At 38.7% G+C, this 16257-nt stretch overlaps 1 protein-coding gene across 2 annotated transcripts in view; it reads right to left on the bottom strand.

The window, feature by feature from the left end:
- LOC113165337 (NT-3 growth factor receptor-like) overlaps positions 1–15620 on the bottom strand; it is a 138046-nt gene extending 122426 nt beyond the window's left edge. For both annotated transcript variants that reach the window (XM_026364750.1, XM_026364749.1), the window contains exon 1: positions 15298–15620. In XM_026364750.1, coding sequence (XP_026220535.1) covers positions 15298–15575 — 278 coding nt within the window. In that variant the 5' untranslated portion in view covers positions 15576–15620. The remainder of the gene's footprint in view (positions 1–15297) is intronic.
- Positions 15621–16257: the final 637 nt, after the last annotated feature.

Genomic DNA, 16257 nt, shown 5'->3' with positions numbered 1-16257 from the left:
AGCATGAGAAATACATAATGCTGGTTGTGATAGACAGGTGTCCAAACACTGCATCACAGCTTATGGGTTGATCTGTACGCACTATAACAGATGATCAACTAAAAGTGAGTCAGGATGAGACTGTGTGAGTACTGTATAACAAATATAGCCTTTTATGTCAACTTGTAAACATTGTCCTTGACATCTCTTGCTACTAGCCTGCTAACTTTAATTCTTTTCTAATGAATTCCTCTTATAGTTTGCTATGAGTGTTTCCCTTGCTAGAAACATGTTAAATACCAGCTCTGCTACAGTTTATATCATCAGTCACTCTCACTGGTTGACAAATTTTCAAAGGAGTCCATAAAAGACACCAGACATGATGTTCAGCTAATGATAGAGGACATGCTGTTTAATTTTTAATGTGGTTCTGTGTGTAATTTTTCTCAGCAGAGACCGATGGCAGCTGAAGCTCTAAGGCTGTTCATCTTGCCCAGAGACATTAATCCACTCAGATATGAACATATCTCCATATCTTTTCTTAGCCTACTCTAAAGCCCACACAGATAAATTTTGCACACTGGTGATTGTTATAAATATATCAGCTATGATTAACAAGTGAGTTAATTCTTTCCTTTAAGTCACTGAATCTGATTCTGAGATAGTGACAGCCAATGTAAGGTAATCTATATTTTCACCATATCTGGTGTTTCTTACAGATACTGCAAAACATAAATATGTGTTTTCTGATGCAAAATCCACAACCTGAGCTTTGTTGTGGCTATTTGTAGCCACCATTTTATGAGACCTCTTGCAACTGGATCAAGGCCAGCATTTGCGCTTGTATCTTTACCTAAAAAAGCTGTGTGAGGCAGTACAACCTCAAACACAGTTTGAAACACATCTGCATGTGGAATTCACTGTATGATGAACAAACTGAGGTCCAAGGTGAAAATGTTTGAACTTAGATCACTTAATTTTCAAAGGCAAGAACAATGCCCTTTATCAGGAGCGAAAAAGACATAAGTGTAACACTCACAGAAAGAATGGAAAATTCAAGACTTGCTCTGTGAGTGAAAAGAGCTCAGAGCTGACTTCAGAGCTGGGATTCTATTTGATCACTGAGTTCAGATAAAAAAAATACTGTAGATATCCTGACTCTATACAGCCACTGGCCACTTTATTAGGGACACCTCTATAATTAAATGTAATCAAATACAGCAGCTTTCTATATAGTTGAAACTGTCAGAAAGTTATATGATTATTATTGTGGTTGTAGTAAGTGGTGGCACATTCAAGTAGTTTTGTAGATAGGAATTAAGTGAAAGTGGTAATTAATCATCTGCTGCTGACTAGGGTGTAGTTGAGCCTCATGGCTATGGGATAAAGAATCTCCTGTATCTTTCAGACTTGCAGTGAGGTGAGTCATCCACTGCAGTTATTTCTCTTGTCCATGATGTTGTGTAGGGGATGCTCGGTGTATTGTAGAATGGTTCTCCACCATAGCTTCTAGTGAGTCCAACCTCATTCCAGTCACTGTGCAGGCTTTTTGCTCCAGTTTGTCCAGCCTCCTTGCGTCCTTCTGCTGTTATGTCGGTAACACATTTGTAGCATGTTACAGCAGATGTCTAATAACCTAACCCGCCTCAAGAGGAAAAGACTTCTCCCTTTTTTATGTTGCGTGAAGTGAGTGCACACCTAGATATTTGCAGGCTGCCACCACTTCAATGTTCGCACCACAAATGTTGAATGAATGAGGAGGGGGTTTAGACTTTTGAAAATCCACTACCATCTCTTTGGTTTTGGAAGTGTTCAGTAGAATGGCTTCCTTTAGCTGCCCAAATCAGATTCAAAGCCCTAATCCTTGCCTACAAAATGGTCAACTCAACAGCACCAGCCTACCTGAACTCGCTCATTTGGGTCTACAATCTGCGCTCTGCCAGCGAATGACGTGTTGTGGTCCCCTCACCTCAGCTCAGTGGTTCCACAATGGTGAAACGAGCTACCAACCTCTGCACGCTCAGAAGCCTCACTCCCAATGTTAAAAAATCTGCTGAAATCAAAACTAGTCCACATCTTTCTCTGTACTCGGTCGAGGCAGATGGCCGCCCACTACGAGCCTGGTTCTGCTGGAGGTTTCTTCCTTTAAAGGGAGTTTTTCCTCTCCACTGTTGCCCAAAGCTTGCTCAAATGGGGTTGTTGGGTTTTCTCTATAATTTTTTGTATAAATATTTTCTGTAAGATCTTAAACCTAAAAATACAAATAAAACTGAATAGAAATTGAATTGAACTTAAATCTTGCAATTACATCTCATCTCAAAATGTTTCACATCTCATTTGGAAGGCTTCTTCTATTCTGATATATTGCTTTGGTTACAGGTTACAGTATATACCTGGACTCAGGGACTTTAGTAAATTATATCCCAATATCCAATCTGCCCTTTATCTCTAAAATTCTTGAAAAGGTAGTTTCTAATAAACTACTCTCTATACTTTTCTTGATAGATCTTAGTGCTGCATTCGACACTATAGATCACAACATTTTATTACACAGACTGGAACATGTCATTGGGATCAAAGGAACAGCACTAGGGTGGTTTAAATCATATCTATCAGATAGATTCCAGTTTGTACATGTTAATGATGAGTCTTCCATGCACAGCAAAGTTAGCTATGGCATTCCACAGGGATCTGTGCTTGGACCAATTCTTATCAGTCTATATATGTCCCCCTTAACCAATATTATTAGCACTCTATGAAATTTTCATTGTCATGCAGATGATAGCCCCTTCTCTCCTAGAGTGTCATACTCACCCGACACCGTCTCCTGCCGGTTGGTGCCCCGCAGAACTCCCTGATTCAAATATTTGCACATTTTGTTGTAAGAAATCTTTATTAAATCATTCTTGCCTCTATGTATTCTCTGGCAATGGAGTCTGGCTCCAGTCTCGTGATAACAAACTGCCCATAATATTTACCTGTGTAAAATAAAAATCATAAAATTTACTGCCTCATTCATTAGACACGGACACACCAAAACATTCATATAGTGATAGACAGATAATTATAAATAATAAATGACACCATGATGACCACCAATTAACCCTTCTTTCATAAAATATAATATATGGTGATGTCAGATAACATCCAAGGAACATTATTTTTAAATCTAAAATATCAGTTAAGATTATACATATAATAAAAAAAAAAAAAAAAAAAAGTAAAATTAAAAATTAACCTTAACTACATGTCTTTGGATGGTGAAATGAAGCAGACATGCAAACTTAAACACAGAAAAACACCCGGCAGACTCGTGGATTCAAACCCAGGTCTTCCTTGCTATGAGGCGATAGTGCTAACCACTACACCACAGTGCTGCCCTAATCTTGACTTCAGCTGTCATAATTTATGCATGAAAAACTTCTAATGGGTTAAAGTAGTATTCAGTGTAAGAGCACATAAATAGTTAAAATTGTGGCTGGTGTGCTGGAGGAAGTTGAAGTGGCAAGTTAAACTGCTCAAAGGACATGAAGAGACAGTTGAATTGGAAGCACTGAAATGTGAAAAGTGCATTCCAAGACACGTTAGTTCCAAAGTCAGCTCAAGTTCCACAGAAACACAAGTAGTAGTTTAAAACTAAAGTACTGCAAATGAAATGCAACTACTGAAAGAAGTATAAGCATTCGCAGAGCTGAGAATTCTTAAAGGGAGTTGATGTGTGTTATTTAAGGCACCAAAACTGTTAAAATGTAAGTCAATGTGTAAATGCAGAATGTGTTAAGGCAGCACGCTGTGTCTTTTGACAGTCATAATACACACCAGGGGTGGTGAGCTGATTTTAAGCAAAGGAAATTATCTGCTATCAGTTTTTAGTATATTTTCTTAGAGTGTTTAAAAACTTTAAATAACATAACTTTCAGGCAAAACTTTTCAGCTCTGTGCTTCCACGATGGTGAATGACCTACCCACCTCTGCACACAGAGCTGCCTCTGAAAACAGAGCTCCTCCAAATCTTTCTCTGCATTTAAATCTTTCTCTGCAATTAAAATAGTAAAAAAAACTTGCACTTATACATGTCACTGAAGCAGCTCTTCCTAGAGCACTTTATAGTTTTTCTCCTTGGTTTAGATATTTGCTTGCTTTGTACCTCCCTTTCAAGTCACTTTGGGTCATCTTCCAAATACCTGAATGTAAATGTAAATGTAAACATATTTCTACAATCTGGCATTTTTATTAACATCTCACATCAAAAAAAGAAGATATCTCAAAACCACTGCCTAATAAAAATTTAAATAGAACCGAGCTTTATCTGCATACACACAAGATGACATCTGAACACCAACCTTTCTCCCCATTTCAGCAACAATATTGGGCTTTTTGGGCACATTTGCATGGCTTTGGTAAGTGTATGCATTCACCAACATCACAGAACACCATTCATGTAGGTTGAACTGTGTGTTTGAACCTCACACCACTGACATTTCATCACAATCACACCTTATTTTTGAGCTAATTATTACACATAAAGTCATGTTGATACTATATATTATTTAAGCCAATGCACAGCTGATATACAGAAAGTGAGGCTGAGCCTGTTGCAGCTTTAATTCGTCTAGGTTCAGCCAGAATCTAGAAACACTGGAAACAACGATGGGCTGGGAGCCAGCCGGGGAGAAGGAGAGCTGGTGGCAGACAGCGGTTTGTGTGACCAGCTTATCAACACAACAGGGGCTCTGGCTGAACAAATTGCCTTTTCTGTTCACTGTGATTACACGTCAACCTACACAGAAATACACACACACACATACACAAGTGACTTTGAGACTGTGTCTGTGACAGTCTCAAAGTCACTTCTAAGATGATGTGTTGGCAATCAGAGACTGGCAATTGTGGCAAGACTTCCAACCTCATTTCCTCTGTGGAGAAGGGTCCTTCAAGGACACTGTGAGTGCATGCACACTCACGTTATACTACTACGATAACACCAGACAAAGTGATTATAATAAAAATCTTGTCTTGTAATGACATCATCACTAATAATGTAGGATTGAAGATGTCCAATGGCGTATTGGTGGTTCAACTGTATGTCATTAGTTAGAATAAGTAACACAGCAGTACCAAAAGCTGACCACAAGTGGCCTGCTATACATGTTTGCAGAGGCCCGTGTGTACGGACAGGAGTGAGCAATTATGTGTCTAGACAGTCCACCTGTGATCTTAATATCCAAGATCCATATAATCAAGTGTAAACAAGGAATCTGTCTTTGCCTGTGTCTCTCACTCTTTTTCTGTCAGATACAGCTATAGGGGAGAAGCAGAAGTGATGTATGAATTCCTAAGGGCAGACATCATTTTCTCAGTGATTCTGCTGTCGACAGCCTGGTATGACTTTGAATAGAAACAAACGATAGACAATCTAGTCACTGGCATTTATTGGTGAATGATGACGCGTGGCAGTAGCGGGCTGTAGGAAACATGATGTGGACAGTCATATCAGTTCCTTTTTCCAACTCTGAATGGAGCTAAAAATGTCAGCTTCTGTTTCAGTTTGTGCAGTGCTGCTGAAAAAGTTCCCATCTCAGGCATGAAGTGTGGCAGCAGACTGTAGCTACTACAGAGCTGGGCGTCATTTTCTAATGAGTGAAGTATGGTGGAGGTTTAAAATTATTCATTCATATTACTCTTTCTGTGTTATTGTTCTGACACCTGTCTAGCAGGTAAGCAGGTAATCAAACCATCACTTTCTGTTTGATTGATTGGTGCAATCACTTACTGTTGGCTGTAATTCCTGTAAACTGTAGGACTTATGTCTTTTCTATGTGCACTGGAGCAGTCAGTTGCAAAGTGACACAAAGAACCAATTTTGCATTGATCATCTGTCCACATGTTCACTTGCTGTCTTTAACTGCATTTTCAATTCTAGAATCATAATTAGATGTGATAAAATTGCAAATCATGATTTTTATTTTGTTTTCATTGTGATCTTTATTTCACATGCTACCAGCGTGACCTAGTCAATTTTGGCCAGTTCCTATGCCTGCATATACAATAAAACTCATTTCTTTACTCGATCTAAATTATTACAGCTTCGCGAAGTTTGAAACAGCATTATAAAATGTGACCTAATCCTAAAACATGACTAAGACACTTCCCAGTGTGAAGTTCATGAATGGGTTGCTACACTGAAGACAGAAAAAAAAAACTGAAAGAAGAAACAAGACACAAGAACAAGACAAAAGAGCAATTTTGTTTGTGTTTGCTCTATTTTAAAGCTGTTACCAAAACCCGCTCATCTAATAAAAATTTGTAATTACAGCAAAAACCCATCTCGCGTTGCATCCGGCTTGTTGGCCTTGTGAAAACCATCAGAAACACAAGTGACCTGTTTGTGTTCATTACGTCCAGAAATGATTGACCACTGCAGACAGCATTAATGCATTACTGAAGAAAATATTGACTTTTCTTTTCATTTTCATAACTGACAGCATTTTATTATTGACATCAATAAGCATTGATCCTCAGTTATTGACACTCTGTCATCATGTGTTTCATAAACAGCTCTTTTACATACATAAAGACAAAAAGGAGGACATGCTAGGACTGTTTGTCAAAGTAGTGACAGTTAAGGTCACTGCATCTTCACCACTGATATAGTAAAGGTTATTTTAATACATACTGTGTATGTGTGTTAGATTAGACTGGCACTGGCTTGAAGTTAACAACAGTGAATATTGTATCTTTGTGAAAACAGTGGTTGTCCTATTAAGTCAACTGTGTGAAATATGTCAAACTTCAAACTACATCCAGTATAATCCAGACCTTTGACTCTGCTCTAGATGTAATGCCACTGAAGCAGGTACGTGGCAGTTGGTCTGTAGATTATTGAACTACTGCATGTGCTTTGCAGTGCTTTCAGTTTTGGACAGCAATATTTCAGCCTTAAAGACTTGTGCACGAATTTCATATCTTGTGGCTACATATGCTTTATCTTAGTCTCAACATTCATTATCTCCTTGAAATGTGGCCAGAAGGAGCTGGGAGTCAAACCACTGACTCTGCAAATCATGAACAACTTCTGAACCAACAGTGCCCATGGTAATATGGAAATATTTGGATGTATAGCTTCCAACCATTCATAATTGAGCCACTTTAGCTACAAACTCAAGAGCTTTTTTGTTTCATGTATTACATACAGTCAAGTCACAAGTGATAACTCTAAATCCTCTCTGGCGACCTTTAATTTACTTTACTATAGTCATCCAAATTCTGAAGGTACTGAATTTCCCAAATCATTATAGATTGTTCTAGCTAATCTTACTCTGCTTTTAGACCTAGAAAAGCAGAATAGATATACTAAAAACTACAAAGAAAAATTCAAAAGATGATGATATTTTACTCCTTATGATGTAATTTGCCAATTTTGTTTTTGAGGAGAAGAAATTGTAACACACAAGGAACTGACTAAAATTCTATTTTTCAGGACCAAACTAGGTTACTTTTAAATCCCAAGCAACAGAATAATCATTGAGGATTTAGTAAATACCTTGAGAATTTTGGATAAGTATTATCTAACTGACAAAAGAGTCAGCTTGCTTTACAGTATATACAGGGGAGAAAGTTCATTCAACTTTCTAAGCGTGTGTCTTCTTTAGGTGATGTGTGCTGTGACTTTTAACGTTATCAATTTTTCAACTTTTTATTCTATTCAACTTTTTTCGTCGTTTTTTTTAAATGGCCCAGAGCCATCGTTCAGCTTGCTATCAACTTTCCTCAGCTTTAGCTTCCTGTAACATCATACTTTGTCATAGAAACGTCATTTACATTTTTAACTTTTTCCTATTAAGTAGCTTCAGCTTCATTGTATCTTTTATACTTTTTGAGTTTTGGCAGCTTTAGTTTTAGGTATTTTTTGCTCCAGCTAGAGTTGGTGATGTCACAGTTTAGATTTGACCACTTCTGTAACTTACTCCTGTGACCACAGTTTCAGTCCTCAAACATAAAGTTTGGGCAAAGGGCAACTCATTAATGTCTTCTGTCTGAGGATATCTTTTTTTTTTTTGAGGTAGGATTTCCTCTTTTTGAGAGGTCTGATTCTGTTCTGATTTTTTTAGTATGGTTGTTTCTGTTAGCGTCTCATTGCAACAACAACAACAAACAGCTGAATCGGCTAATGTGATCAACATCAAAGCTGTGTTAAGCTGAGACAAAAGTGTTCTTGTGCCTGTGACTGTTTATTGGACTGGTTAATTAAGTTTAGTTATTAAGATTATTTACCAGTTTAGTAAATAATTCCTACTTCTGCCAAACCCCTTGAAAATAAAAGCATGAAATGTTAACTTAGTAGTTTAGTTAGTTGTTAGTAGTTAGTGTATTAGTATTAGTCATTTTGTCATGTCTTGACAGGAAATTCAGATTTTCAAAATAAGTCTACATTTACTAACACAAGGTTGCTGCTGGTCTCTGAATGATGATGTATTTATGTTTTTAAGTCATTTATATTAATATGAGCTCACTTTAATAACCTTGAATTTTCAAAATAAAGGTCTTTTTTAATAACAACACAAGTCCTATTTTCACAATAAAAGGCCTCATACATAAAATCTAAAAAAGGAAAGACTTAGAGTGGCTTGATTATTCACAGTATTAGCTCCAGATAGCAAAATGAATGTATGATAGTGTGTAGTATGCTAGATTTTCAAACTAAAAGCATATGATGTGTTAAAGGTTCTGTTACTTTGTCTTTTTTGTTGCTCTTTCTATCATTTCCTGTCTACTTCTTGTTTTTCACTTGCTTATGCCTCTTTTGTTTCACCTTCCTCTTCAGACTATCTTTCTTTTCTTACTGCGTTTTCTGTCCATAATTTTTCTTTTCACCTTCCCTGCACCTTATTTTTCTCTTTTTCTTCCATATATTTTTGGCTTCACCTCTGTCTATCAGTTTTATTTTTGTCCACTTTTTCTTATGGTCAACTTTTTGTCTTCGTGATTTTTTGTTCTTTTAGATAAGAACTTGCAATAACGTGTTATTGGTCATCAGTTTCTAAGCGGCCTGCGTTTTTTCGGCAACAGATCACCTCTCCCACGTAATTTCTTCTGAAATTGCTTTCTCTAGTTTTAATTCCCCATTGAAATGAAAATGAAAAATTAAAGAGCAAGAATGACACACATGGTTCAGATGATTCTAAAATGTGATTTTGATTTCAGTCTGCTTCACAATAAGTGCTGATGAGCCCAGTGGAAAAAAATAGCTAACTAAAACTCAGTGTTAAATTATCGCTTTAACAACATGTCAGCCCGGCCTGTCAAATGCTTTACACGTCATCCCACACACATATGCACACAGTGACATGATGTGGGCTGCCACATTGATGTTGTACATAATGGTTGCTAATGTTATTGGATATTTTAACATAGTGTAACAACAGTGGCTGATTCATTCTCTTTGGGCCTCAGGGCAAAAAAGATACAGGGGCAGATTGTCTGCTTAAATATTTTAACAGATCCCAGGTAACTGACTAGGTTACAACTTTGAATGTGCAACCTGTTCAATATAATAAAGTTAATTACATTCCAACCTATTCTGGTGATAATAATTTAAAAAGCAAGAGACACAATCAGCCTGAATTACAGAACAGTTTATGAAGCTTTCATGCTTTATCATTTATTGTGACTGCCCCTGAAAGCTTGGGAGTTGAGGATTTAAGGCAGTTTTTTGCATTAATAAAAGAATAGTGATAATAGTAATGTAGCAACATGTAACATCAATTTAACTTCACTTTTAATATCACAAGATATGTTGAAAATATATAACATGAGAGTCAACATTATAATTAATATATTTATGTTTATAGACATATTATCACAGGCTTTAGAGTGTACATTTGATATTTAAATATTTTACTTTCTGAGGTTAATAAGCTAAGGCTGTGCTGCATCCCTAAAACAAAAGAGCTCCAAGGAGTTAAATGTGGAAAGTTCAGATTATTGATTAAAATTAGATTTGGAACACTCAACAGATAATACTTGCAAGTACTGTCTGCAACAAGGTCAAACTAAATTCCATTAAGCACCAGTGTTCTAGGGCGGTGGCACAGATTGCAGAGGTACCGTCACGATCACAGGTGATGAGAGGTCCCAGGTTTAAACCTCAGATTAAAAGGACTGAGATTAACAGGGCAAGATACCAGTAATGAGTCTTGACTAAATACACGATGTACTTGAGGAACTTTCTGTACCATGCAGAACAAATCCATAACCAGAGGCAGAGTATTGTGAAGGTGATAACACCTGATTACAGACCTTCAAAAGCAAACACATGTTGAAAAACTAAATCTCATGTCTCTGTCAACTCTGTGTGTGAGAGCTCTCTAGACGATCCCATATAAATGCTTCAGGTGATCATGCAGTCCATAAATGGACCTCATTTTCCCCACAGTGAACACAGTTCATCCACATTTTTTTTTCAGATGTGAAACAAAATAGAATAATGATTAAATGAATGCATTATTATTATTAACTTATTCCTACTCCTAAAAGTAAGATTGCCAAGCCAGTATTCACTCCATCAAAATGTAGGAGATCTCTTGAGGTGCAGAGATGTTTCTAACATTTAAACTTCAAAAACTGCCTGTTGCTATTAAACCTGTGATTTAAGCAAATCAGTGGTCTAACAGAGATGAGTCATTGAGAGCACACATTAGAAAGTGTAACTGTAAAAAGCTAAGTTCAAAATTATTTCTGAAGTGATCAGATCGGTGTTGGGGGATTGACTGGCCAGTGACTGGAGAGCAAACAAGCTCACATCAATGTGTCCCCAGTGCAACATAAGCAAACAAGCCGAACATGATAACTTGACAAAGCAGCAAGGGTTAGGGAAAGGTTACACTGACAAATGGAAGTGTGCATCGTGAACATTCTGACTGCTAAATGTCAAATCATAATAGAAGAAGAAGCAAGTTGGCTGAAAGGGAGCTGTCCATGTTCTGTGTGTGTAGATTTCTTTTCCTCATGCAGTCCGTTTTCCCCTTCATCTTTCTCTCTGATAAACCACCTCCTCTATTTCTATTCCTCACTGACTCTCTCTCTCTCACTCTGTTTCACACTTCCCTCCCACTTTTTCTTCTCATGTATTAAAAACAAAGCTTCCTCATCACCGAGCGCCTATTCTCTGGGTTTTCTACTTATTTCACAAAATTCTCTGTGATTAGTGTGAAAAACACGCACTCAGTGTGGAAGCATTGCTCGCTTCTGCACACAGGGTTGGGTAGAACTTAGAAGTCAGGAATCACTGCCGCAGCAGCTCCCTGTGAGTCCAGAAATTCTCACAGAAAGGTGGATCAATAAAGTGAGGCCTCGTTCTCACAAAGTAATCAGTGTCTACCACACATACATTCTCTATTTGTCTTCCTCTTTTCCTCTACCCTATCCTATAAAGACATATTGATAATGGAACTGATCTTCTTCTGCATGCAGTAATTCTGCAGTTACAGCTCTTGTTTCTTTCCTTTCTTTGCAATCGTTGCTGCTCTGTGTGAGCCTAATGTGCTGCGAAGTGATGAGTGCTACCAGCTCAAAGGCTTCACACCGCATCAGAGGTAGGGACACTGAGGAGGACAGGAGGAGTGAATTCCCGATCATGATCAACCAAGTAATCCTGGCAGTAAGATGAAGAGCTGTGCTATTTTAAGCAAGTAAAAAAAAAAAAAAAACTCCCATCACAGTGAACTTTACACAGCCAGGTGCTCATCTTCATGTAAACTACTTGACGTGTGCAAAGACCTGATTGTGACAGACCAACCATCCATTTTTAGCTGCTTAACCAGAGTTTTGTCACAATGGCAAAAAGTTCAGCATGTTAGTTCAGACCTTCCTCTGCCAAGGCGTGTTTTCAAACTCCCTTTGTCTTGGGTGTGCTCACCAAAGCTCCACTGGAGGGATCTCCCATTAAGCAGGTTTCCCATTAAACCGAACCAGGTGTCAGCTTCTGAAGGAAGGAACACGAAGGAGTAGCAGCTCTGCTCTTACTGTAGCTGCCTAAACTCTAGTATCTATCTAAGGTTGAGAATAGAAGCAAAAGAAGGGTGATAAGGATAGGGATTTAGCAGCATATCGAATCAACAGCTCATAGGCTACTAATGCTATTCCACACACAATGTTAGTTTTTTTGTGTAAAGCCAAGAATCTGGAACCAGTACAAGTTTGATTTTTTGCAGATGACTTGATGATGAGGAACCCATTATCAGCCTTTGTTTCAGTCAATGAGCTGATTCATAGTTTTAACACTGATTTCCACTCATAAATATATCCCAGCAAGTTTGATAACAGACACAAAGTGATGGATTATCTTCCAGAAGTACTTTTATGTTGTTACTATGTAAATCTGCTTTAGACATTACTGTGTAAGATTCACATTTGAAGTCACTGTGTGGAATAGTGAACTCAGCTTTAAGCAGTTCCCTTAACCAATAGTTGAGCACACATTTCAGTAAATGGTTAATCATTAACAATTGAAGAAGTACAGTGCTTTTTACTCAAACTGTACTTTACCACTGATGACACTTACTTCAGTTATAAACTATATAACTTGGTGACTTAATTTCAAATCAGCGTACCTCCCATTCTGCTGCTATTCTGGGCACATGTCCAAGGGATGCATAAATACCCTCATAGCAACTTTATCACATGAAAGATATCTACAGTACAGTATGCTCAGGGCACTGGGTGTTATTTATACTGATGATGAAGCATGTTTCATTACAGCACAGCTTTGCTCCCTGACACTCATGTGTTAACAGAACAACTGATTATGATTATTATAATTGATTATAGACTTAATGATTATTGATTAATCTGGCATCCCTAGATTGTAAAAGATTCATTAATTTTGCTGTGACCACTGACAAAGTTAAATTAGCTCAGAATGAGACAAATTATTCGAACAAGGACTGAGATGCAGACAGAGGGAAATTGGCTTTTCAAGGAAGCAGTGACAGTTCACACTTAGACCACTGGTGACAGCAAGATGACAAAACTGAAAACTGACGGTAGGGACTCTCTGTGTGTGTGTGTGTGTGTGTCTGTGTGTGTTGTGAAAGCAGAAAGCACGGGGATACAGTGGCATCCAGTGGCAGCTCCTTTGAGCACAAACACACACACACACACACACACACACACACACACACACACACACACACACACACACACATTACTGTACTACAAGGTGGCAAAAGGAAATGAATGTTAAACATACATTGATATTTCAAACTGTTAACATAGTTTTGTGTTTTACTTTTATGCCACCAAAGCAGAATGAAGTGAACTGAGCTGGAGCAACATGTCTCTGAACTCAACACGCATATTTGACTACAACTAAATGAAGCTATTATTTAGTTGATATTGATGATATTAATGAGCATGGGTACCAATTACTGATTAGTCAGAATCTAAATATTGACATGTTCCTGGATAATCATTGCTTCTAGCTGTATTTGAATCTCATTCATTTATTTGCACATTTTCAACTGGTACAAACATCTGTCCATCTGCTACTGATACAAGCATCAGAGGATCCCATCAAGGTTTAACATGTTCTACAGAGTCTAGATTGGTTCAGGAGTCTGGCTCAGACACACTAATCATATAACATATGTCACAAGATTGATGATATTCATCTTATTGCACCACCATTTGTTGGAGAACTGCAGTATGAAGTTCAGGTGAAGTTGCTGAATTAGTCAAATGAAGGAGACGTCTTCTTAATCGTGTTACGTTACGCACTTTACTGATTAGAGATAAAAAACTGGAAGAATACACCTACCTGACGCAGACTGCTTTAAGCTCATTTTAGCTTCCACTAAAATACAGTGCAGAATGCATTTTTACACAGACACAGTTTTCCTAGTCCTGGTGACTTGTTTGTGCAAGACACTGAACCCCATTAACACTAATAGTGGGACAATAGACTGTTATTATTTTGTCACTCCTGCCCGCATAATGTTTCAAGATGTTCAGAATGTCTGTGATGTCAAGAGTAATGTGAGGAGTGGATCTCAAGGTAACACCTTTTATTAGATAACAACTCCACAGTTATATACCCTGGAAAGCAACTCTACTGCACTACTACAGTAACTACCATAAAAACACAGACAATCTTTACAAGTGCGGCAGATTATTTTGGGAAATACTCCAGCATTATTATTCACTTTGTGTGCTGCTGGATATTTGTGTTTTATAACTGACCATGTGGAAATTATGGGAACACATGTTATATACAGCATATGAACCCCAAATGCATTATTCAATGGTACCTAATGAATTCGGCGCTGACACAACATCTGATTGTGAATGCTAAGCACTTCCCAAGCAGCAGCCTGAGGATGCATGAGGAATACGGTACATGCGGTAACACAAGCAGATGTGACATGTGAGATTTGACTCCATCAGCCTTATACAAATGCATGTGGTGTGGTCATGGAACTCTTGCAAAGCAAAAGACTTTCTACGCTGCCCAACAAAAGGTATATACACAGGATAAAATGATGGTTTTGACAGCTAGACTTTGCGCTTTTGAACAACTGAGTCATGGCTGCTTTTATTGTCCACTGAAGAAGCTACTTGGAGATATCTGGGTTTATTACCTCTCAGGCTGTGCTGGTCTCTGTCATCAGAGGACAAGGAAGAAGGGATTTAGGGAGATACTGCAGCAAGGACAGGTGAGAATATTTAAAGGGACAAAATGAGAAGATTTGGGGCCTAACACATCATCTTTCAGTCACTCTCGATTTTTCTTAGGCTTTTTGGAAATCCACACTTCCATATGTATATGTTCACAGGAAGCTTAATTAAAGCCTTCCATCTTATTTCAGTAAAAACTCAGCGTACTACCAGACATGTAGAGACGACTAAGACCTCGGGTAAATGTAACCACCTTGGTTTGGTATTTTCCTAAAACATTGACCACTATTTTAAGCGACTGTACCTATGTCCACAGTGTGTCCATGTTACAGTGGGAGAAACACTTCAATCAAAACACTTATTGCACTTGTACTGACTGAGTGGCTTGAAGGATTGCTTAGGTTTTTCTGTTTGCTCATTAAGGATTGATGGATTTAACCACTGGTTTGAGGTTAAGATTAGAATAAGATCATTTTAAAGCAGGTGGTTCTCTGGTGGAGTGTTTTTTTCAATGATTAAGTTCATAGTAGACAATTTCAGGTCACTGTTGTGTACATACATGGACAGATAATCCCCAATAAGCCAAAATAAATCACTGTATGAAGTGAAACGCTTCCTTTGTCCAAGGAGAACAGCAGCACTTACATGGAGGTAATGTTCTGGAAAAGGTCCTCGATGCTCCCCGTGCTGTTCCCGACGCCCCCGGTTCCCTGGAAGGACAGCAGCGGGAAAAATTTGCTGTTGTCCGACTTATTGCAGTAGATCTCTGTGGGTGAGCAGGTGCAGGTGGGCGGACAGTCCAAGAAGGAGCTAAGGTAGTTGTGAAAGAAGATGCTAAGCAGAAAGAAAACCTTCCAGCAGCAGAATATCCCGGGAGTGCGACGGACGCAGAATGCGCCAAACGACGCACCAGATCCATCCATGCTGTCACGATTCAAGTCCCGAGATTTCTTTGCAACTTTGCAGAGCAGCAGCGATTAGAGAATGCTGCCCGCGTCCGAGGCTGTGGGAATGCGTAACCGGCGCCCTCAGTGCGTTTCCCTCACTGGAGTCCAGGTGTTAAAATGAAGACACATATAGCCCTTCATGTCTACCAGAATCCATACGCGTGAATCTGTTTGTATGTGTGTGTTTGTGTGCGTGTGTGTGTCTGTGTGTGAGAATGTGAATGTGGGATTTTATCATGCTGGTCACGGCTCTCCAGCTCGATTCAAAGAACGCCACTGGGAAGGAAGAAATCCTGAAAATATTCCAGAGAAGCTACATGGCTCGAAGGGGTCTGAGCGCATGTATTCTCATTCTCTTTCTCTTTTCTCCTCTCTCTGCATCGTTTATGTCATCCCTCCATCTCCCCCCCTCTCTCTCTCCCTCTCTCTCTCCCTCTCCCTCTCTCTCTCTAGCGCCGTTGCTGGTACCAGGCGGTGGGAATGGTGGAGAGACATAAGAGCAGACAGTAATCGGAGGATGAAGCCCCTCTCTCTCCTCTCTCTCTGGGAGAGAGGAGAGAGAGGCTTCATCCTCCGATCTTCAAGTCCCACCTGCTGGGCAGAGTGGAAATTGACACAGATGCGCGTACAGATGCGCGTACACACGGGCAGCATCTTT

The sequence above is a fragment of the Anabas testudineus genome, chromosome 6 (genome assembly GCF_900324465.2).
Source record: "Anabas testudineus chromosome 6, fAnaTes1.2, whole genome shotgun sequence".
NCBI classification, from domain to species: Eukaryota; Metazoa; Chordata; class Actinopteri; order Anabantiformes; family Anabantidae; genus Anabas; species Anabas testudineus.
This window is presented reverse-complemented; position numbering and strand designations above follow the sequence as displayed.